The sequence below is a fragment of the Xyrauchen texanus genome, chromosome 28 (genome assembly GCF_025860055.1).
Source record: "Xyrauchen texanus isolate HMW12.3.18 chromosome 28, RBS_HiC_50CHRs, whole genome shotgun sequence".
Taxonomy (NCBI): Eukaryota; Metazoa; Chordata; class Actinopteri; order Cypriniformes; family Catostomidae; genus Xyrauchen; species Xyrauchen texanus.
This window is the reverse complement of record NC_068303.1, coordinates 28,495,650-28,516,032: the sequence shown is the minus strand read 5'-3', so window position 1 is coordinate 28,516,032 and position 20,383 is coordinate 28,495,650. Positions and strand designations below refer to the sequence as shown.

The 20,383-nt window shown below is 39.0% G+C and overlaps 1 protein-coding gene across 2 annotated transcripts in view; it reads left to right on the top strand.

The window, feature by feature from the left end:
* Positions 1-1,853: 1,853 nt before the first annotated feature.
* The window catches only part of LOC127621810 (phospholipid phosphatase 3-like), a 55,877-nt gene continuing 37,347 nt past the window's right edge, over positions 1,854-20,383 (top strand). Inside the window, exon 1 of one of the 2 annotated variants that reach the window (XM_052095544.1) lies at positions 1,854-2,396. In XM_052095544.1, the coding sequence (XP_051951504.1) occupies positions 2,261-2,396 (136 nt within the window). In that variant the 5' untranslated portion in view covers positions 1,854-2,260. The remainder of the gene's footprint in view (positions 2,397-20,383) is intronic. The other variant, XM_052095545.1, reaches the window with a different exon arrangement.

Here is a 20,383-nt window from a genome sequence, read left to right as displayed (position 1 = left end):
ACAACAAGTTCTCATGCATTGCATCTTGCTTCATTTTGATGAAAAGCACAGCTACAGCATAATGTAACTGCAACGATGACTTTACAAATGTAAAGATACACTGAAAGTGACCTTTTAGAGGACCTCAAATTGTCAAACATAGCAAAACCCTTGTGTGAACCTCTAGGGATCCTTTGATGAATTGCAGTTTTCTATGAAACTTTCAAACCCTTAAAGTAATACTCTGGGTTCAATACAAGTTAAGCTCAGTCGACAGCATTTGTGGCATAATATTGATTATTTCAAAAAATAAAACCATCATGTAAATGAGAACGATGATTTCCTTACGTCGTTTAAGGGATTGAGAGAAAGCGGTTTAACACACCTAGGTTTCTCCCAGAGAAAGCTGCTTATGTGGTCAAATAAATATACCCAGCAATCTAACAGGTTTTTGAGGATTGCGCATGTGTGTGAAACAGACCGAATAAAAAACATCTTAGGTTGGAGCCCAAAAACAAGTCAACAAAATATTGCTGGGAGTAAAGTGGGACAAGCACATGCACTATAAGCTATACCCATTTATAAACACTACTGTAAAACATTGACGGTCCCTCATGTTCGCCTATATGCGCTTATACGTTGAAGGAATCCCAGAATTTTACATAAGAGGGAAACCCCACTATTGAAGCGCAATTCTGCTGCTGTTTGTGATAGAAAGTAATGGAAACAAACACAGCAACAACTCTGGAATATCTGGAAAGTGAAAGCAACAGAGAATACAATAGCTAAGTCTTCCTCGGATACCATGTTTGTTATTTGCACAAGCGTGGCATGGTAATTACGTTGCTGTGGAGAAAGCTGCATACTGGCCAAGCCGCATGTAAATGGGAGTAAAGAGTAATTTATACAGTGCATGTAAACAAGAATGCTGCTTTCTCGCAATAACCCTGTGGCAGGGCGGATGGCGGGGCCGGGTCGTGATCCTACACACCAGGTCCCGTATTAGGCTCTGCCACAAACCCGCTTTCTGGTGTCCTTTTAAACATAGTCTATGAAGCACTTACAACGGATGTGAATGGGGCCAGTTCGTAAACATTATAATACGGTTTCAAAAATATAGCCACAAGATGTAAACAATATGCATGTTAACATGATTGTAATGTGATTAAATCACTAGCCTGTTCTGTGTCAAGTTATAGTCAATTTTACAACTTTGTTGTCATGACGATGCAACGTCAACAAACTCTAAAACCATAAAATGAAATTTGTGAATGTAAGTGCTTTTATTGCCTTTAACCACTCAAAAATTGTGGCCCCATTCATTTCCATCGTAAGTGCCTCACTATAGCCTTCATTTTTGCTTTTTTAAAGAAAAGGAGGGGTGACTCAAAATTTATTTTTGTGGTAATCAATATTGTGCCACAAATCCTGTCGACTGAGCTTAACTTTAACTCCTTTAAGTTCCTGCAAGAACTCTGAAGACTGTCAAGTGTTCCACCATGAACCCCATTGAAAAGGAATGGTTTTTAGGCAATTAACATATTGTAGTTCCTTGATTGCACAATGAGATGTTTAAGGCACTTTCAATGGGCACTTTCACTTTTTTCACAAGGCACTTTCACTTTTTTTGTTGGTTTGTTGTTGTTTGTTTTTCAATATTGTCTGACATAAAACAATGTCTCGTTTAAATAGCCTATATGATATCTTAATGTCAATATATCACAATGAACAAGTGGTTGGACTGACCACTGACCACTTTGCATCTTTCCAGCGGCGGCCGCTTGGATCAGTGCAGATTGCCGCATGTCTGTGGGGTGAATTGTGAAAGTGGGCTACAGGAGTGCGGGTTTTATTCAGCGTGGGTCTGGAGAAGAGAAGGGGGCTGAACGCTCACAGTCAAGGGAAGGAGGTGGAGACCAAAGAAGGATTCATAAAACAGGAGTTGATCTCCTAGTTTTTAAAACGCCGCTCTCAGTTAAAGCCTTCTAAGTAGCGTAGAACTAGACCACGACTCACTAAGACGACTTATGACGCAGAGGGGTGATTCACTGTAACACTGCGTCTGAGCTTTCATCGGAGAAAAGTTGAATGGACTTGAATGCACGGACATTTCATTGTTTTGGTTAACTTTTCAGGACGTATTTTCTCTCGTGGGCATTTTAACTCCCACAAACTTTCTCCTACACGTCCGTATTGACACGAACACTGCTTTGCTGAATCTCTAATCCCCGTGTTGGCGTGGACTAGGATTTAAAGGAATCACATAAAGACGAATTCTCAAATGCAAAACTATATGTATGAGAAGGCGATGGCACCCGAAACAAGAAACGGAGGAACATCCACGTTAAATAACAACGGCGTTGACAACCGCAAGAGGAAACTTTTAATTTCACTAGATCTCTTCTGCCTGGTCCTGGGTGAGTGTTCAGAATAGTCAAATTGTATAACAATGTCAATATACATGGAGTATTATATCAACTGTTCGAATGCAGATTCAGGATGAGGAGTTTGCAGCTGAACAGTACATAATATAAACAATTTATTATGTATTTATTTGTTTTCAATTAGGCTAAAGTACCTTTTGTTTATTAAATGCATTACAATACAGCATGCAGCAGTAATTGCTGTTATAAAAAAGCATTTCTGCAAAAGATACAATTTATAGAAATCAAAACATTATTCTATTCGATTTCGGTTTCCGAAAAGGAGTGATAATTAAGAATATGTATTTATGAAGAAAATTAAATAATAATAATAATAATAATAATAATAATAGCGCACGTGCAACACAATGCAGCCCAAAGTTCTGTTGATGTTTTTGAAATGATGATGCAAAATATCAAAGTAGGATAATATTCTGAAATAAATATAATGCTGTTTTATTTAGATAACAATGCATAATGCAAGTGCCTTTTTTTGCATTGTTATCTCAGCAAACAGAAGAATAACCGTTAAACACTCTTATCTCAAACAGTAGGATGGGCAAAGTTGGCACTCTTCTTCATATAGACCAGTTCCTTTTGTTTTTACTCCATCAAATGTGCCAGAACATCATTTTGAATTGTTTTAAAGAGAGCTTGTTCTGGCATCAAATGAAGTGGGGCATTAATGTGAACTCCAGGTCCCTTTTGCGCCTTTTTGGCATCTTTTGAAGTGGCATATGAACATGCTTATTATGGTTAACCAATCACTTACATGTAACAGAATAATCTGTAGTGAAAACAAGTTCTGTAAACTTGACTTCATGTTCATTTCTTTTTAAAGTAATGATGTAACATTTAACCATCACAGCCATGTGTGATGTGATCTTGCCAATCGGAGAAGTTTATAATGTGAATGTTTATTTAGGTTTGAAGTTCAGTGTAGTCAATTGGCCTTGGCATACTTGCCTTACACAAAGTTTGTGTCACTGAACAGACCGTGATATCTTTAAATGGCTCACAGGCGCATGTTTTCTTCACACGCAAAAACTATAAGCAGCTTTTTAAGGAATGCACAATGAAAACATCCTGGAAAAGTTTTTGATGTGCAGCCGGTCGCAACTTTCACCAGCTCAGCATGATATTGGGAGCTTGGGTGGTATGGAGTGGTAATGCCTTGTAGTTCAAGAATTGGGCTGGAAACCAAAAGATTGTAGGTTATAACAGCAAGGGACGATTCATGAACTATCCACATTGTGCCCTTGAGAGAAACAGTTAATCCCTGATTGCTCCATGGGGATTGTCCCTGAAATAACTTGGGGAGCTTTGAACTGAAGGTTAATTATTTGTGCTTCAAAATTGTATTGCGGTTCAAATTTAGTTGAAAAACTTATACTTGTCTGTTTCATATGCTATGACAACATGCGACTTGTGTTCGAAGAACTGAATATTTTTTTTCCTGGACAATCATGTTGGGAATGTCATATAGCTTTATTGTAGCCAAGAATTGAAGGTATGTGCCTATACAGAAATTGACCGTTGAAAATAAACCTTCCCTGAGAAATATTAATTAGAGTAAAAAGTTTGACAAATTGCCCATCTCCCTTGCACTGTAAGCTGCTTTGGATGAAAGCATTAGCTAAAAAATGGACTTAAATAATTAGTTGCTTGGAGAATGTTGGCGGCTTGATTTGTATCGTTCCGTTCAGATGCCTGGAAACCATCACAGTGTCAGGTTCTCATCTTTCCTCAAAGCCTGTCAGTTCAAACCCTCCTCCTTCAGAATGAAGGGATTAAAAAACTTCAGCCCTCAACTTTACACATTCTTTCAGCGAGACCCTCCAACCCCCCACCAGCTGGCATATGCCTCATTTAACTTCAGCCACAGCATCATATCAACTTTCTCTCCCAGTTTTAGAGGCAGAATGAGTCCCGCTTCTTTTGTTCCCAGGAATGCGGGGTAGAATGGCTTAAACATGTTGCTTTAGAGAAGCAGGGCAAGGCTTTTGTAAGCAATTAGAGTCTGATCTAAAATGCCTGTGAACCTTCAACGGCATCCAAAACGGTTGTCATGCTTTGAAAAGATGCATTACACCAGGTCCAGGTGGCGAGAGAAGAGGAGGAAAGTCAGTGACTGATGTCAAATGATACAATTTTAATCAAAGATGCTTGATATTTTTGCTTTGAAATGCAGTTCTAAGTTAGAAGTGTACTGCGTGTTCCGTGACTAATAACTTCCTTAGACATATTTTAAAGCTGCTTCTTAATGAAAATGAACACCCAGCTCTTCCTGTGCATTTTTTACAGTTCTTTTTCAAACACAGCCAAAAATCATGTGTGGCTTATGTGCTAAAACACCATATGGAACAAATTTGAATGTAAGAAGTGTCACTCAAGTTGTGTTAGACACAAACAAACATGTTCTTTGTCATGTTTAAGAAAGAGGGCTTTGCCTGCTTTTTGTGGGGTTGGTGGTGGAGGTTGTGGCAGTGGTGGTGGGGTGTGGGGGGGTGTGTATGTGAAAGAGAAGAGACTCATTTGGAGGGGGATTTGAAAAGGATGCGTGAGGAATGTCTGGTTGTGAATGGGCTTTGTTATTGCTGATGCTGTGGCCCATCTAGTGATCAGGCACTTCAAGTTTCATCTGTTGTGGAGATCTAGAGATCTGTGTGTTATCACAGGCTCTTGCCATCTCCCATATGAGCTGATAACCACCTCTCTGTGAGCCAGAACTTAGTTCACCTCTGAAACTGTTAGTGTTTCAACTAGTGGGGTTTGATTACTAGGGAACATGCATACTGATAAAATGTATGCTTTGAAGTATGTCAGTCTTTGAATAAAAGCATCAGCCAAATGCATGAATGTAAATGTTTACACATACAATAATACATCCACACTGAGAGTGGCAATGCATTGTTGCTGCTCATTAGTAGTTTATCAGTGCAGGCACTGTAACCACTGTGTATCTTATGCATTATGAATGTTAATGAACTCTAAGAAAGCAGCCAGACGGATTATAGTATGTTTAGCGTAACCACCTGTTGAGATGAAGCTGAGAGGCAGGAGCTCAGCTCATTAGCATACAGTAGTTATAATAATGCAAAGGAGGTGTGTCCCTGAATGTCACTCCCCCCGAGGGTGTCTGGGGTTGTTGGTCACATACATTCCTGCCCATGCCACTGATAGCTGAAATACTTAACATACAGATACAAACACCCAAACATTCTTTTCACTCGCCCTCTCTTTTATACTTTGTAGGTGGCTAAATAGCTGTTTTAACTGCAAGTTTTCTGTTGGAGATGTTAGTTGTTTGCTTGTGTAAATGTTTTTGAATTATTCTAGGAGTAGTTCTAATTGATTCAGGTTAACCTATTAATGGGTGAATCTCAAATTTTACCCCAAAATCTAAAGAAAAACAAGCTGATTTTACATAAAGAAACATCTCCTCTCCCACAAATTTCATTACTGTATTGTGTCTGATTGCTTTACTTTAAAAGAAATGTTATTCTCAAGTATGATTTTTTTATCAGTGTAATACAATTAGAGCCCGTCCGATATGGGATTTTTGAGACCTTTTCCGATTTTACCGGAAAATTCACAGATTACTGATCTGGTGGCTGATATAGTTCATTTTTGAGCTGGTCTCACTTTCAGGTGATACCACACATTGGTGTTATTCTTTTGACTGGATTTTCTAGATCACTGGCTTATCTTTGCTTTGCAGGTATTGCAGATAACCACACCTTACTGCCTGTTCACTGTCGCTTTAAAGCCATCTGTAGGTGATAAGAGTAAAGAACATTTTTAAGATGGGTATTTTTCATTTTAACTGATCATATATTTTACATATAAAATATTGATTTGAAAATTAACTAGCAACTATAGCTGTTAAAAAAATAAATGCAGTGGAAAAGTACAATATTTCCCTCTGAAATGTAGTGGAGTGGAAGTATAAAGTAATAGAAAATGCCATGAAAGTAAAGTACCTCTAAATTGTACTAAAGTACACTTTTCTTGATTATCAAAACATCACCAGCAATATTTTGCTGTTATTGTATAACCAAAGAGTCACAAACAATAACTCGTGGTTTGCTGCTGCTGAGTCAAGAGATAAACAGCGGCAGTGGTGTTACACCGTATTCTGCTATACAAGTTCTGGGGAAACATTCAACGGTGGAAAACCAGACTTTTAAATATTAAATTTTGTAAATGCAATGACTGGAATTGTTCGCTTGAAAGGGGTAGCAAACTGCGAATCCTGAACAAAATAGTTTGGTGAATACATGTTTACACATTAGCTTCCACTCAGCTGACAGGCAATGAAAGTAGCTATGTGGTTAGCAAGTTAGCTATAAACACTTTGTCACAGAGAGTAAACAAGGACATTGTTTATTTACTTTCCAGCATTGTGTCTCACCAACTAGGTAACAACGTATCATGAAATCCACACTCAACAGACACAATCCACCACCGCACAGTTGTCTGCTGATCTGCCAAAAGATTTTCTGTTTACCTTTCTACATTACTGACTGCACTGACAAACAGATGTGATAAACATGAGTGACATGGTTGTCAGGGACAGTGTTAACATTATATTAGTTATATTGAAAAGGGAAAATTATGAGGTCATTGATTATTAACTTTCCAGATTGTCTATAAGCCGCAGGTGCCTACCGGTACATTGAAACAAATGAACTTTACACAGGCTTTAACGAAACACGGCTTGTAACAAAAATAAATAGGCTTTAACGAAACACGTAACAAAATAAATAGGCTTTAACGGTGTGGCAGCGGGGCGTGGTCAAGCGCCCGTCCGGGAGAGAAAAGCGGTAAGGGCGCTTACATCAAGTGCTAAAAACTGTCACACTGGTGCCAGTGTGACAGTTTTCCCAAGAAGGACACGTGAAGCAGGGCACTTGACGTTCCAGGTAAGGCTTTTAATGGCCACAGCAATGTTTACAATCAATTTTATAAAGTTTCTCAATTCTTGGTCTTCTATGCGCCAACACTAGACTGACGTGTGTCTGTCTGTCACCCACTCACTCTCTCTCTCTCACACTCTCTCTCTGCTGCCTTTTTATGCCGCTCTCCCCACACTTACTGAAATTAGACACAGGTGTTAGACATTAGCTCAGGTGTAAGTGCCCTTACCGCTTTTCTCTCCCGGACGGGCGCTTGACCACGCCCCCGCTGCCACACACAGCTTGTAACAAAAAATAAAAAATTCGCAGTAAACAGTAACCTAGCAAGAAAGTCATTGTCACTATCTTCCTCCTCTTGTGCACATGAAACCACTGAAGTCATCTCCTTCGGTGTCGGAGTTGAATAGCCTCAGATTTAGTTGTCTTTTTGCACTGAGTCAATTCATCACGCTGCTGTTTCCAACGTCTTATCATCGACTCATTAAGACCAAGCTCCCGTGCAGCAGCTCTATTTCCTTTTCCAACAGCTTTCAACAGATCAATCGCCTTCAACTTGAAAGCTGCATCATATGCATTTCTCCGTGTCTTGAGGGTGACAAAATGACTACCGTAATCAGAATGATGGGAAGTTTGAGTGTGCTCGAATTAATCTAAACAGTAAACAAAAAAGTTGTTTGACCTTAACCCGTTCGGCAATTTCATTGGTCTAATGAAAGCTTCATGCCGGCAAAAAACTGAGCACGTCACAGAATGTTTTTTTTTTTTTTTTAAATAAAATTTGAAAGCGGGAAAAATCCATATATTAGCCGCATCGTTGTTTAAGCCGCGAGGTTCAAAGTGTGGGAAAAAAGTTGCGGCTTATAGTCCGGAAATTACGGTAATTGTCATGAAAATTGCATTGAATTTCATCATCGCAATGCAAAATATATTTTACACATAGAAAATCTCTACTTTCATGCCCAATAATATGTCTTTTTTTTCTTTTTGTATTTGGGATGAAATTGCTCTAGACAGGCGTTGTGAGATTCACCCTAATAACATTGATGCTTTCTATTAGGAGGTTTGCAACTCTTATTCATGAGCTGATTGTTCAAACTCCACAGATGCAAATCATATTTGACTTACCAATGACATTTAATCCTGTTTGCTGGCCTGAAAGACTTGGCCAAGCTGCTTCCTGGTCCCTCACCTGGAAAGCATAAATTCTAAAAGAGGTTGGTTGTTTACTTGTAGGAATGCTATAACATATCACCACTGTCAAAAGCTCTCCCAGAAATGAACCAACGTGAGAACAGCTTGGCATTTACTCTTTCAGTAATAGGCATCTAACCTAGTGAGGACATCAAAGTGGAGGAAAAAGTTTGGCATTTGGGATTTTTGGCCGTTTTTAGCTGCTTTTAAGTTTATCCGTGGCATTCCATGAGGGCGATGGTAGAGTTATGGAGTGCCAGAGAACCCTTTGGGAGTCTCTTTCATTTGGGTCTGACTGCATTAACCTCCACCTCCTAAAGCTAAGAAGGTCTGGTCCACCTCTATAAATATTTTCCAGAATTTCTCAAATTCTTAATTGCGGACCGAGGTCGGCCTTCGCCCTTGAAGTGACATCTGGTATAATTTTTAGCCAGTTTGTTTGCAGGGGCAACATCAGGAAAGGGAGGGTAGAGGAAAAGGTTGTCTCGATAGACTGCCTCCCTCATTCCGAGTCTTTGCCCTAGATGTGGTCATATGTGCTGTGAAATGTAATACCCCCCCTCCCCATTTTTTTCCTCAGTCATTTCCCTGATCCCCGAACCCTCCCTTTTTCTCTCATTCACAGCGTGTAATTGCATGAGACCGTCTAAAGCTGCCACATGGTGTTCAGGAAAGACTTTGACCGGTCGTAGCTGTCAGTCATAGCCCTTTTCCACTGACATGGTTTGGGTGTGGGTTTCTGGCCCGGTGCGAATTCTCGAACTGTTCTGCGCATTTCCTCCGAAGAAAAGGCCTTTCTGGGGTCAACACCGGCCCCAAAAGCTTGGTGCTGTCTATGCAGGAACCGATTACGTCAGGGATGGAGGGCGGGATAATATTTCGTCACCATGGTAAAGTTTTCCCAAACAACAACCGTAGCTACCGACTGCAGCAAGGAGTGCTTCTTCACTCTATAACAACAACAATAAAAAAACACACAAAATTATCAGACATCAAAAGCGCTCTGGTAACACAACGAAATGAGTGCTCTACTTGCGGTATTTACAAAGATCCGAGATAAACTAGAGAGATCGTAAAGGAAAAAAATACTCTACGAGAATGAAGATACAGCACGAAATGATGCACGCCACCTTCAATTGGACAATTGACCAAATCATAAACAAATTGAAAAACACCTAAGGCAGTACAGGGCCCATAAGAAGGACAGAAGGACATAAGCAAAAGCAATGGATGGAGCAACAATGTTTGACCCGACACACCATTGAATTCAGCCAGTAACGCTCATGATAAACAGTGAATCACTGGCGTCCTTTGCAGCAGTAAGTTGTTATGCCAGTTTTGTTAGATTTCCTTACACTGTGCTTATTTTATTTTATGCATTGTTTTGTTCTGTAAATCACTAAGTTTGTAAGATTGCAGCTATCTGTTAAGTAAAACGGTGGGATTCTCAATTAATAATATCTCATAAATGCTATGGCAAAAATCTAAATTCAACCATCTGCTACACTACACCAATATTAATAATAATTGCACTGTAACATTTTACAGAACTTAGCAAGTTAAGCCATAGTTCATACAATGTAATGTAATTACAATACCTGTCGTCTTTAGTGTGGATCTTGTTGAGCAATGTAATAATGATGGATTGTATTAATCCGTATGTTTAAATATGTCCTCAAAAACAAGAGTAAAAGCTCTATACAAACACACTGTGACGTGCCAAGTTTGTTTATGTTTGAAGTAGTCACGTGAAATTATCACGTGGACAATAGGGGTTTATATCAGACGTTTCATCAAGATACATTCTTGAATCGATTCTCTTGGCCTGCGGTACAATATTTCAAATCGAGTCAAATCACTTTATTGTCACACAACCATATACACAAGTGCAACAGTATTTTTGCCGATACTTCAAAAGTCTGCCGTGAGACGATTCGATTCAGCGACCTGCGATCGATATTCTGATATTATGTGCCTGTTTTACACAATCAGTTAAATTGTGTAAAGTTTTGCCCTCAAATGCAACTAAAATATCATTTGATTATTTTATTCAGCTCTCTGTATACACACGGGGACATCCACAACAAAATATGATACTTTAGATGTTGAAAACAAATATACAGAGAAATAATATAAAAAATAATGTCACACACAAGTGATCATCAGTCTTTTGATGACAGCAAATTTTTCAGTTTAATTCAATACAAAGTACATACATATCTATGACTTGTTTCCAAATATCTGTGGTTTTCTCGGCTACAACTTCCACAGTTGTAATGACAAATTCTGTTACAGTTAACTGGGATAAATGTTAGTAAGGATGTTGATGTGTAGATGTGTAAAATCATATAACTGATGCTGAAGCGGAGCAGGTGTTTCTCTTTCCCTCATTAGTGCTGTTCAGAATGTCGGCGTTGTCAAGATGTTTCACATGGTTGAACTGCTCCATGGTACTTTAAAATAGCAAATTCTCTTGTAAAAGTCAAATGGGTCACATGTGTAAGGATATCGATGGAAGCCCAAATTAATCGTGCATGTGAGCCGCTCTGCGTTTGTCATGAGAGCTTACATTTTAAGGAATGCCTGGTTGATGCACTCGCACGGATCCTGTCAATGAAGCTCACATTTCGCGGGAAGCCCGGTTGATGTGTGTGCACGCCGCATGAATAGCAGAGCACAATTTGGCTTCAAAGACCCTGCACACATCCGTGTCCCACATGAAAAGCTTATTTAGCGCTCATAAAGTCAAATAAATGTAATAAAGTTGCTTTATTTTTTGTACGGACGTGGCTGATAGAGAGCATTAAAATAAAGGTACATCTTAAAAAAAATTCTATATCGATATTCACGTATTGTATCGATAACATATGATCGTTGGTTATTGGATCGATGCATTGATCCAGATCGATGGATCATTACACCCCTAGTAGACAGTAACCCGTTACGTCACCATGCGGCTCTCAGGTCAGTGGAAAAGCATGGCGGGTTTACGGCTCCAGAATGCCACAGCCGGGAACCAGCGAGGCACAGGCTCTTTTTGTGTACCGAACAAGATATAACTGACAATGTAATGCAGCTTTCGATGGAACACAACAGCAACTCATTAATACATTTCCTGTTTATTTATGTACTATTTAGTTAAAAAAAAAAATTTCATGATCCATAGCGCTGTCACAGTAAAGAAAGTGTTTCTTCTTGTGATTCTTTTCATTCAGGAGACCGATTGCAGGCAACCTTCTTGCCGAACTGTCCCTCTTTGGCTTTTTCCAGTAACCATATATCAAGGAATAAAAAAACCTAGATCATTTTTCTGCACATTACATAATGATGTGACACATCAGATAAAAATAACACCTACACTGTCGCTTACCAAAAGTCAAGCTGAATTCCCTTAAACCTGACACAGGATTTCAGAAGTTGGCTGCTAATGGCTGCCATGTCTCACCAATACCGGTCAGACCCTGTGGGAGCTGTTATTTTGTAATAGTCAGCATTAAGTCTGAGGTTTACAGTGTGATGTAGGAATGTGCTCCATATGAGTGCTCACTGAGCACAGTACTGTCATCTGGCTCTCAAACAGTTTCACAGACTGCCTTGCCTCGGCCTCACCACTAGTAATGACGCTGTCAAAATATAGTGCCCACGCTCTGTGTTTGTGTATGTTTAAGTGCATGTGTGTGTGCGCAGTGTTGCATGTGTCTGGCTATTTGTACAAGAACCTGTAAGGGTGTTTGTGTATGTCCAAGTGTGTGTGTAAGAGAGGGTGGTTTCTGAGGTTGCTTGCCATGTAGTTTAATTATATGCTTGTAGAGTTTGTGATGAAGTGGCCTGCCATAGGTAGCAATTAGACAGGCAGACATGAGCATGGGTGACCATCAGATGGCTGTTTAGAGTGTGTGTGTGTGTGTGAGACTGGAGTGTTGGGTAGGGCTGGGCAATTTAGCTAAAATTGTATATTTCTACATATTTGAGCCTTTTGATGATATTTAAATTAAATGTTAATATTTAGATACTTAAATATTATTTCAACCTAACAGCCATTTTTGTATGTGTCAAATAAACTTAAGATGTAGTTAAATATAATCAAAACATGGTTTCCTGTTTTTCATTAAAAAATAATTACATATAATGTTTAAATGCACCAATACAACAGTACATGTTAAGCAGCCATTTTTACTTACCTACCTATTTTTACTATATGTAAAATACCACATGGAGACTCCATGTGATCATATTTGATAAATGACATCATTAATCCTTAAATCAGAGATTTGAATTGATTCATTTATACATACAGTTAAAACTGACTTATGGAATTAAATTAAACAAACCTTATGAACAACTTTAATGCCATTTCTGCTACTGATGTTTAAATCAGAGATGCAATGAAAACATGAAACTAGTCTCGTGACATGGTCTTCGGGGAACCCAATGGCCAAATGAAAAGTGCATTAAATGCATAGCGATGTTCACAATGTTGTTAAATTATTGCCATAATAAACGCCAGTGAACATCTGATAAATCACCCAACCCTAGTGTAGGGAACAACTTTATCCAAATGGTTTTCTTAAGAGCGCTTTCTTGTCATAACCCACAACACTTAAGTTTAGTTATGGTCAATAAATTCCTCCGAGTGTGGTTGCTGTTCAGTGTGATCAGTGGACATTTATCTCTTGTAGTTTACAGTTCTCTGTTTGCGATCAAACAATAATGTAAGTTCTTAATTGTGTAGAATCAAGTATGAAAAACCCCTGCGTTGCTTGTATGCCTCTCTATGAGGTAAACACAAATTATTTCTTTGTTTGGATAGAAATTGTAGCCTATTTTCTCCCGGTGGTCTATATTGTATCCTCTCAGCTATTGTTTCGGCAAATGAGGTATTGTGTGTGTATGAGTGTGTGCGGTGGATCAGCCATTCAACAGCAGTAGCTGTAACAGTGGCACGACTATTCTAAACCACAGTAAGAAACAATTGCCTCAGTTAGCTCAGCTTAATTATAATTCCAGGGTGTTTACAGGAATGTGATTTTTGAGGAGTGAGTGTGTTTTTGTATTTAAAAGTGTGTGCATTTGTTTTCTGGAATGGGATTTCTTGTAGTGTGGTCATCTGTAAAACATCGGTGACCGAAAGGCCAAGGGTGACCTTAGCCCCTTCACGCACTCACCTCTCGCTCTCTCTCTCTTGCTCTTTTACTTTTTCTGGGTCATATGGATTAAGTCCAGGGTGCTCAACATTCTTGAGTGTAAGCCTAGCTGGCCCCTAAAGGGCAGCCACACTGTGTTCATTCATATGCTAATGAGACCGGTGTCACTAAAGCTAATATTCAGCTAATGGCTTGGATAATACTCCGATGAAATGGTATTCAATATAGATCAAATACAAGTCTTTTCAGATTCAAAATCATTGTTTGCCATGCTTTTGCAGTCTGAATTCTCCTTAACTCTAATGAATATTTCTCTGAGTATTTCTCAGTTAAAATATAGTCGTTTTTCTAAGATATTGTATGAATGTAAAGCTCAGGTTTTTTTTTGTTTTATTTATTTATTTATTTATTTTACACTAAGATCGGCCGATACCGAGATATATATATATATTTTTTTTCTTAAAGAGCCCTTTGCCACACTTTTGCAAGTTATATGCTGCAGTTACAGTATATGTTTATGCCCCACACTGTAAAATTACAGCAACACTTTACAAAAAGGTTCCATTTGTTAATATGAACTAATGAACTTAATGTTAGTTACAACATTTACTAAATAAAAAGTTGTTTTAGCTAATGCACATTATTGCACTATGAACTAACAATTAACAACTGTATTTTTATGAACTAATATTGATTAATAAATGCTGTAAAAATATATTGTTCATTGTTCATGATACATAATGCATTAACTAATGTTAAAGAAATTAAGCCTTTTTATAAAGTATTATCAAAATTACATTAAAAGTACATTAATTGTGAATTGCTAACATTTGTATTGAAAACAGTTATTAATAGTTCAGTTGTCATTGTGACATACTGGCAACCAAAAACCATGAGAGCATCACACACAGCAGAGATACTTTCAAAAATAAGAAAAATATATCCATTTCAAGCTCTAAAACTGCTCTAGTGAGAAATCATTCATATCTATGATTTGTCTACTGTCTTTGGAGTCAGCGCATTTATACAAGTCACATATTGTAATGTAATTTAGTAAGGAACGTGTTGAGTCTTTCTGGCTCCAAAACTCAATTTCTGAATGTGATTCAATATTCCCCCTATCAACAGATGCTTGTTCAAATTTATGCAGAGGAATGCTAGTTAAATGTACAACTTGTGGAAATGCTAGACTTTATGCCATTTTATTAGACTTTAATTTAGTTAATTGAGTTCCGATATTGATAACGCAGCTGTGGATCAGCGCGCAAGTTCTGACACTAAGAGCCGTAGTGCTCAAACGAGCAATGTGATTTCTTGTAACATTTCCAAATCCCATTCCCAATAAAAACTGCCCAAAAAAGTGATGTATACAGACCTTATTCAAAACATTTCATTAAGAGGCTGTGTGGGATAGAAGGACAGTCTATTCATTACCATACACTGTATAAAGATGTATAAATATCCTAAATCACATCTAAATTTGTTTGTCTACTAATGTTTTTCATCAGAAGAACTATCAAATTTAAACAATCAATCTCATTTTCATTCATGTCAAAATTTCAATATTGCGCTACTATATATAAATAAGGTCCATATAATATGAAAGAAACTAATAATAAATACTTTGACTACCAGTGCCAGTATATCAATACTAATGGACTTGTATCTAAACTTGTATGTCTATTGTGTCTAGTGTTTTTCTCACTCTGGGATGTTTCCTGGTGGGTGGAGTAGGTGTAGAGAACAATACTGTGATGTTTAAACCATTACTCTTATTGTTACTGTGTCATTGCAGAAGCGTAAGCCCACAAAAATATATTATAAATATACACACTTGCATAACACTCATGGACTGCACAGTAGTAGATAGTTGCATATACACACGAAACAGACACATTTATACACTGACATACTCTGAAGCTTACACACATTTCCATGATCTCATGCTCTCACACACACCACACAAAAAGCCAAACAGTCTAAATGCAGCTCTCATTCTCTGGTAGAGTGTAGATTGCTATGTTCAGACAGTTTGGTTATAGTGTTAATTTGTTCTCATGAGCTCCAGGGCAGGGTGGGATAGATGAGCAGTCCCAGGGCTCGACCCCACTGAAGATGCTCACGGGCAGGCTGTGGTGGCCGGGGTTAACCCCTAAATGTATTCACCTCAAGGATTATGACACACCACTGACTCTAGGGTCTGTGAAGTGGGCAGAGGGATGAAAGGATTGATGGAGAGGAAAGAGAAGCACTCCATTGGTCAAAATCGGCTTCTCCTGAATTACAGGGGTTTATTGCATTTTATTTGCCTTGGTAAAGAAATGCTAAAAAGAGGGTGAGAGAGGCAGAGAGGAGAATTAGGGATGCAATGATACAATTTTTCTCTTCCGATAACAGATAACTGAGCAGTGCATCAAGAGCCTCTACGCGTTATATGTGTGTGTGTGTCGGCAGAGCGGCACTTGTTCAGGAAAGCGTGGTGCCAGAAATGACTTAACTGTGCATGCTGACTGTAGATTTATTATTAAACACAGCCTTTGCAATTCACAAAGCTTTTGGATGACTGGAAGAGCCTGATTTGAAGGTTATGTCATTCTTTGAGCTTGACAGTAACAGTATCTTTGACAGTAGTCAATGACCAACATGCAGAATCAGGGTCATCGGACCGATACCCAATCCGGGTACGAAAACGCCAGTATCAGACCTGATACCAATCCAGGTATTGGATCGGTGTCATCCCTAAGGAGAAGAGGTAGTTGGGGTTTGTTTGTTTAATTTACTGTAAGAAGAAAATAGCAGGGTTTGACCAAAGTCCCTTTCAGGGTAAGTCAGTTTAGTTGGAGGCCATCTTGGAAACACTCCCGGGCAGCTGTTTTCTAAAGATGCATGCAGCATGAAAGTACATCTCTTATCTATTAAATGTGGAAAGACCAAAATCTCCAAAGCAGTTGGTCAAGAATACGATCAAAGGACATATTTCAAATCAGAAGTAAAATCTGACAACAATGGTATCATAAATTGTGCTTTTTGTTTTAGCTCAGTTCACGCTAATTAATGCCGTTTTCCTGGCTGGACCAGCTAATGCGCATGCACATTCTTAAGTTGATTGACAGGTGATGTCTGTATTTGATAGGTGATTGGCTATTTTACCTGTAAGGTGAGGCTTCAGTTCCGCCATAGTGGGTGTTCCAATTTCTCCCATTCATTTTAATACAAGTGCTCAGTGTCAGGCTAAATAGTCTCTGGCTTGACCTTTGTCCTAGGGAATCTGGGCAGCGGTTCTACAGTGCGATCAACATTTCCTCACCTAAAAGCAGAATAAACTAACACACCAAGTACACGACACACTTGGCACATGAGAGCCTTTAGCTGCTTGATTTATTGTAATCTCCAGACTTTTATTTTGACATGGTAGGCCCATTTACTGCATGATTTAAATAAACATCGAAACACTTATTTTCTTAGAAGAAACCACTGTAAATCTTATGTATTTGCTCTCATGTCTTCTGTTGGTTAAATATATAATTTACTGGTCTCCTGTTGGGGTTGTATAGACTGGGTGGAGAAGAGATCAAAAAGGTAAAATAACAGGTCAGATCCTATCCGTTTCCATTATAACCCAGTACTATGTGATTTTGCTCCGGATGGGCGATATGTATGTATGTGTGTATATATATGTAATTATTTTTAATAAACATCTCAGTGGGGAATGTTTGTTAAACACCTCACAGACAGCTTGATTATGTTCTCTTTTAGAGCATACAAGGATTTTGCAATGCTGCCTCACAATTACAATCTGTCCTAAAAAATACTATGATTTGGGAAATGCTATATCATATCTTGCATATTGAAGCTATTAAGCCAAAGGTGCCTGGAAAATCTGGTGGATTTTTGAAGTGTGTGTGTGTGTGTGTGTGTGTGTGTGTGTGTGTGTGTGTGTGTGTGTGTGTGTGTGTATATACATTTTTTTTTTTTTTTTTTTGCTGTATCACCTACAAACACTTGCACAAATAGTGCAAAGGAAAAATAGGCTGAACCTGCCCCATCAGGTTTTTTTTAAAAGTATTAATCTGAATGTGAAGGAATTATTTTAACGCTACAAGAAAATGCAAATAGTACACTACAAAGGGGGTCTCTAGTGTCCAAACACAATTTTTTATTTGATTGTATGACCAAATATTTTAAACAGCATGGATTTTTCCCAGCAAAGCGTGTACTTCCAAGAGTGCAGTACAAGTATGCAGATTGGAATAGCATACTGTCATAATATTCTTACCATTCTTGCAGTAGCTTTATACAGTAATAGAAAGAAATATTAAGAGTAGTATGCGATTTCGAATTTATACCTAGTCTAATGTGTAGAGTGCTGTCAGCCCCACGGCAAGGGAGCCCACTCAGATGCCCATGTGAAAAGGCACGACCCTGAGTCAATTTCCATGACTAAAATTGCTGCGCGTAAGCACATGCTTTGAGCAGGGCCCCAGCCCCACAGCCTATCAAATGTATTGAGAGAGTGAGAAAGGTAGGATTGCCAGTGTGCACAGCTACGCTGACCTCAGCAGCTTGCGTAGACAAAACTAACAGAGTGATACAGAGAGAGAGAGAGAGAGAGAAGCATGGTGGCAGCAGGGGTCCTTCTCGCATACATTACCAAAAACAGACAATAATATTTCTCAGCCATGAACCAAACAAATGGTCATATGTCTGTTTGGCTTCCAAATATAACACTTCCCCTCACCCTATGTCCTAAATAAGAATGAAAGTACAAGGGATAAATCATATATTTTGCATCTGAATTTTTGTTCTAACCATCTGCGACAAGTGCCATACATTTTGCTGGTCACTTTGTTTCTATTTTTGTTGTGTTGTGCTGGGTGTCACCATCCCTATGAAACTCTAAATGATCCAAAGCCATGCCCTACATAGCTGTAGGCCTATATTAAACATCAAATGTGATCTCATTGGCTGTGATTTAGTCTCTTTACAGCATGTCTTCAGACAAATTACTTGACGGCCACAAAGTTAAAGCGCGGCATGTACAGTGGTGCTTATGTGCATGCAATCGGAGTTCAAATCCGACTTGAGTCATTTCCCATTTTATTCACTCTCCTGTCCTATTAAATTAAAAAGCCTCAAAATAATATCGCTAAATAGAACGTGTAGCATCACACCTGGTTAGGACACAGTGCAGACATCAAATAGTCAATCATTTAACTCCAAAACACCTGCAAAGAGAGCTTTTCGATGCATGTGTTCAGTTAATGTTCAGTACTCTCTGTTACATAGACTCAGAGATAATATTGATTATTATCTCAGACTGTAAAAAGTTTAGTAGGTCTGGGTTGACCCACATTGGTCTGTATTAGATTGTGCTCTTCTCTTTATCAGGGATAGTCTCTGTCTGACGTACCAGTAAGCAATGGGTCATGGATCTGTGTTTAGGATGCAGGTCAGTGCTTCTGTAGAGAGGATACGTACAGAGCTCCACAGTGACCAGACATTCCAGAGGTCAGGGTTCATAGGTCAGAGGTCACAAAGAACGTTAATCTCTATGGGTGTACGTATGTGTGCTTTTTAGTGTTTAGTCTGTGTGGGTTTTGTGGATTATGTGTCAGGGTGCAAGAATGGATCTGTGTGCATTTCGGAAATGTCAATCAAGTTTGAAATACACCTCTGACTTCTGAAGAATCCCATGCTGTGTGGTCCCATTCCAGCGAGCAAGTTCAGACACTTCTATAAACCGCACGTCCACACATAAACACGCACACTGTTCTAAATATACAGTGTGCATCCTATTGTGGCTTTGCATTCGATTTCAAGGGCCACACTGGTGTCCCTCCCTCCATTTACCTTTCTCATAGTAATTAATGAAGCCCTCCTCTAGTGTTTCCCTCGTTCCCAGCAGGGGTAGCTCTCTCTTTTGTGTTCGGCTTCAGTCTTTCAGCCAGTTAAAGTCTCATGAGAGCTGGCAATGAGCCACTCATTCTCAACTATTCCCACAGGGGCTTCATGCCCGTTTTATTTTTCGTCTATCTCTATAGACTCCCGCATTGTCTGAAGGCCCTGGCCCACAAGCCCTCGACAGATCACCAATGATAAAGCCATCAATGGAGCTGAGAACTAAACAACAAACCTCCGCCCCTTAGTGACCTCGGAGAATACCATTGTATCCCTGCCTGCCAAAATGCTACATGAAAATGTTTCTATTCTTACAATCTCTCACAAAAGAGTGCTAGTTGTACCTGGAGAAAGCTATCCATTAGCATTCCCATTCATCGCAAAAGGCCATTCATCTCAGCTGGCGCAGGACTCCCTGGATGTCTTTGCTCATGGCTGCTCGGTGCTGAAGCCAGGTTTTTTTGCGGCAGTCACAAAAGCCATAAATGCCATGGGACTGCAGGAAACTTTGGTCATGGCAATGTTGATTGGCTGATGGCACCTTGACAAGGAGCTCCTGAGCTAGGACATGAAAGCCAGTAGACAGGGGAAAATACAAGTTCATTTCATGCTTTTAAGGGCCCTCCAAAAAATCAGGCACTGGCAAATATATACTTTTATGTAATGAAATATTTGCGATTTATAGGTGGCTAAAAAATTTATTCCATAAGAATATGCCAAGAAGCTCTGAAATCGCTGTAGATAACTATGTGTTAGCATCATATTCATTTCAGTGACATCTGCTTGGCTAGTTCACGGTTCCCCGGAAGTACACAATATGGAGGCTTAC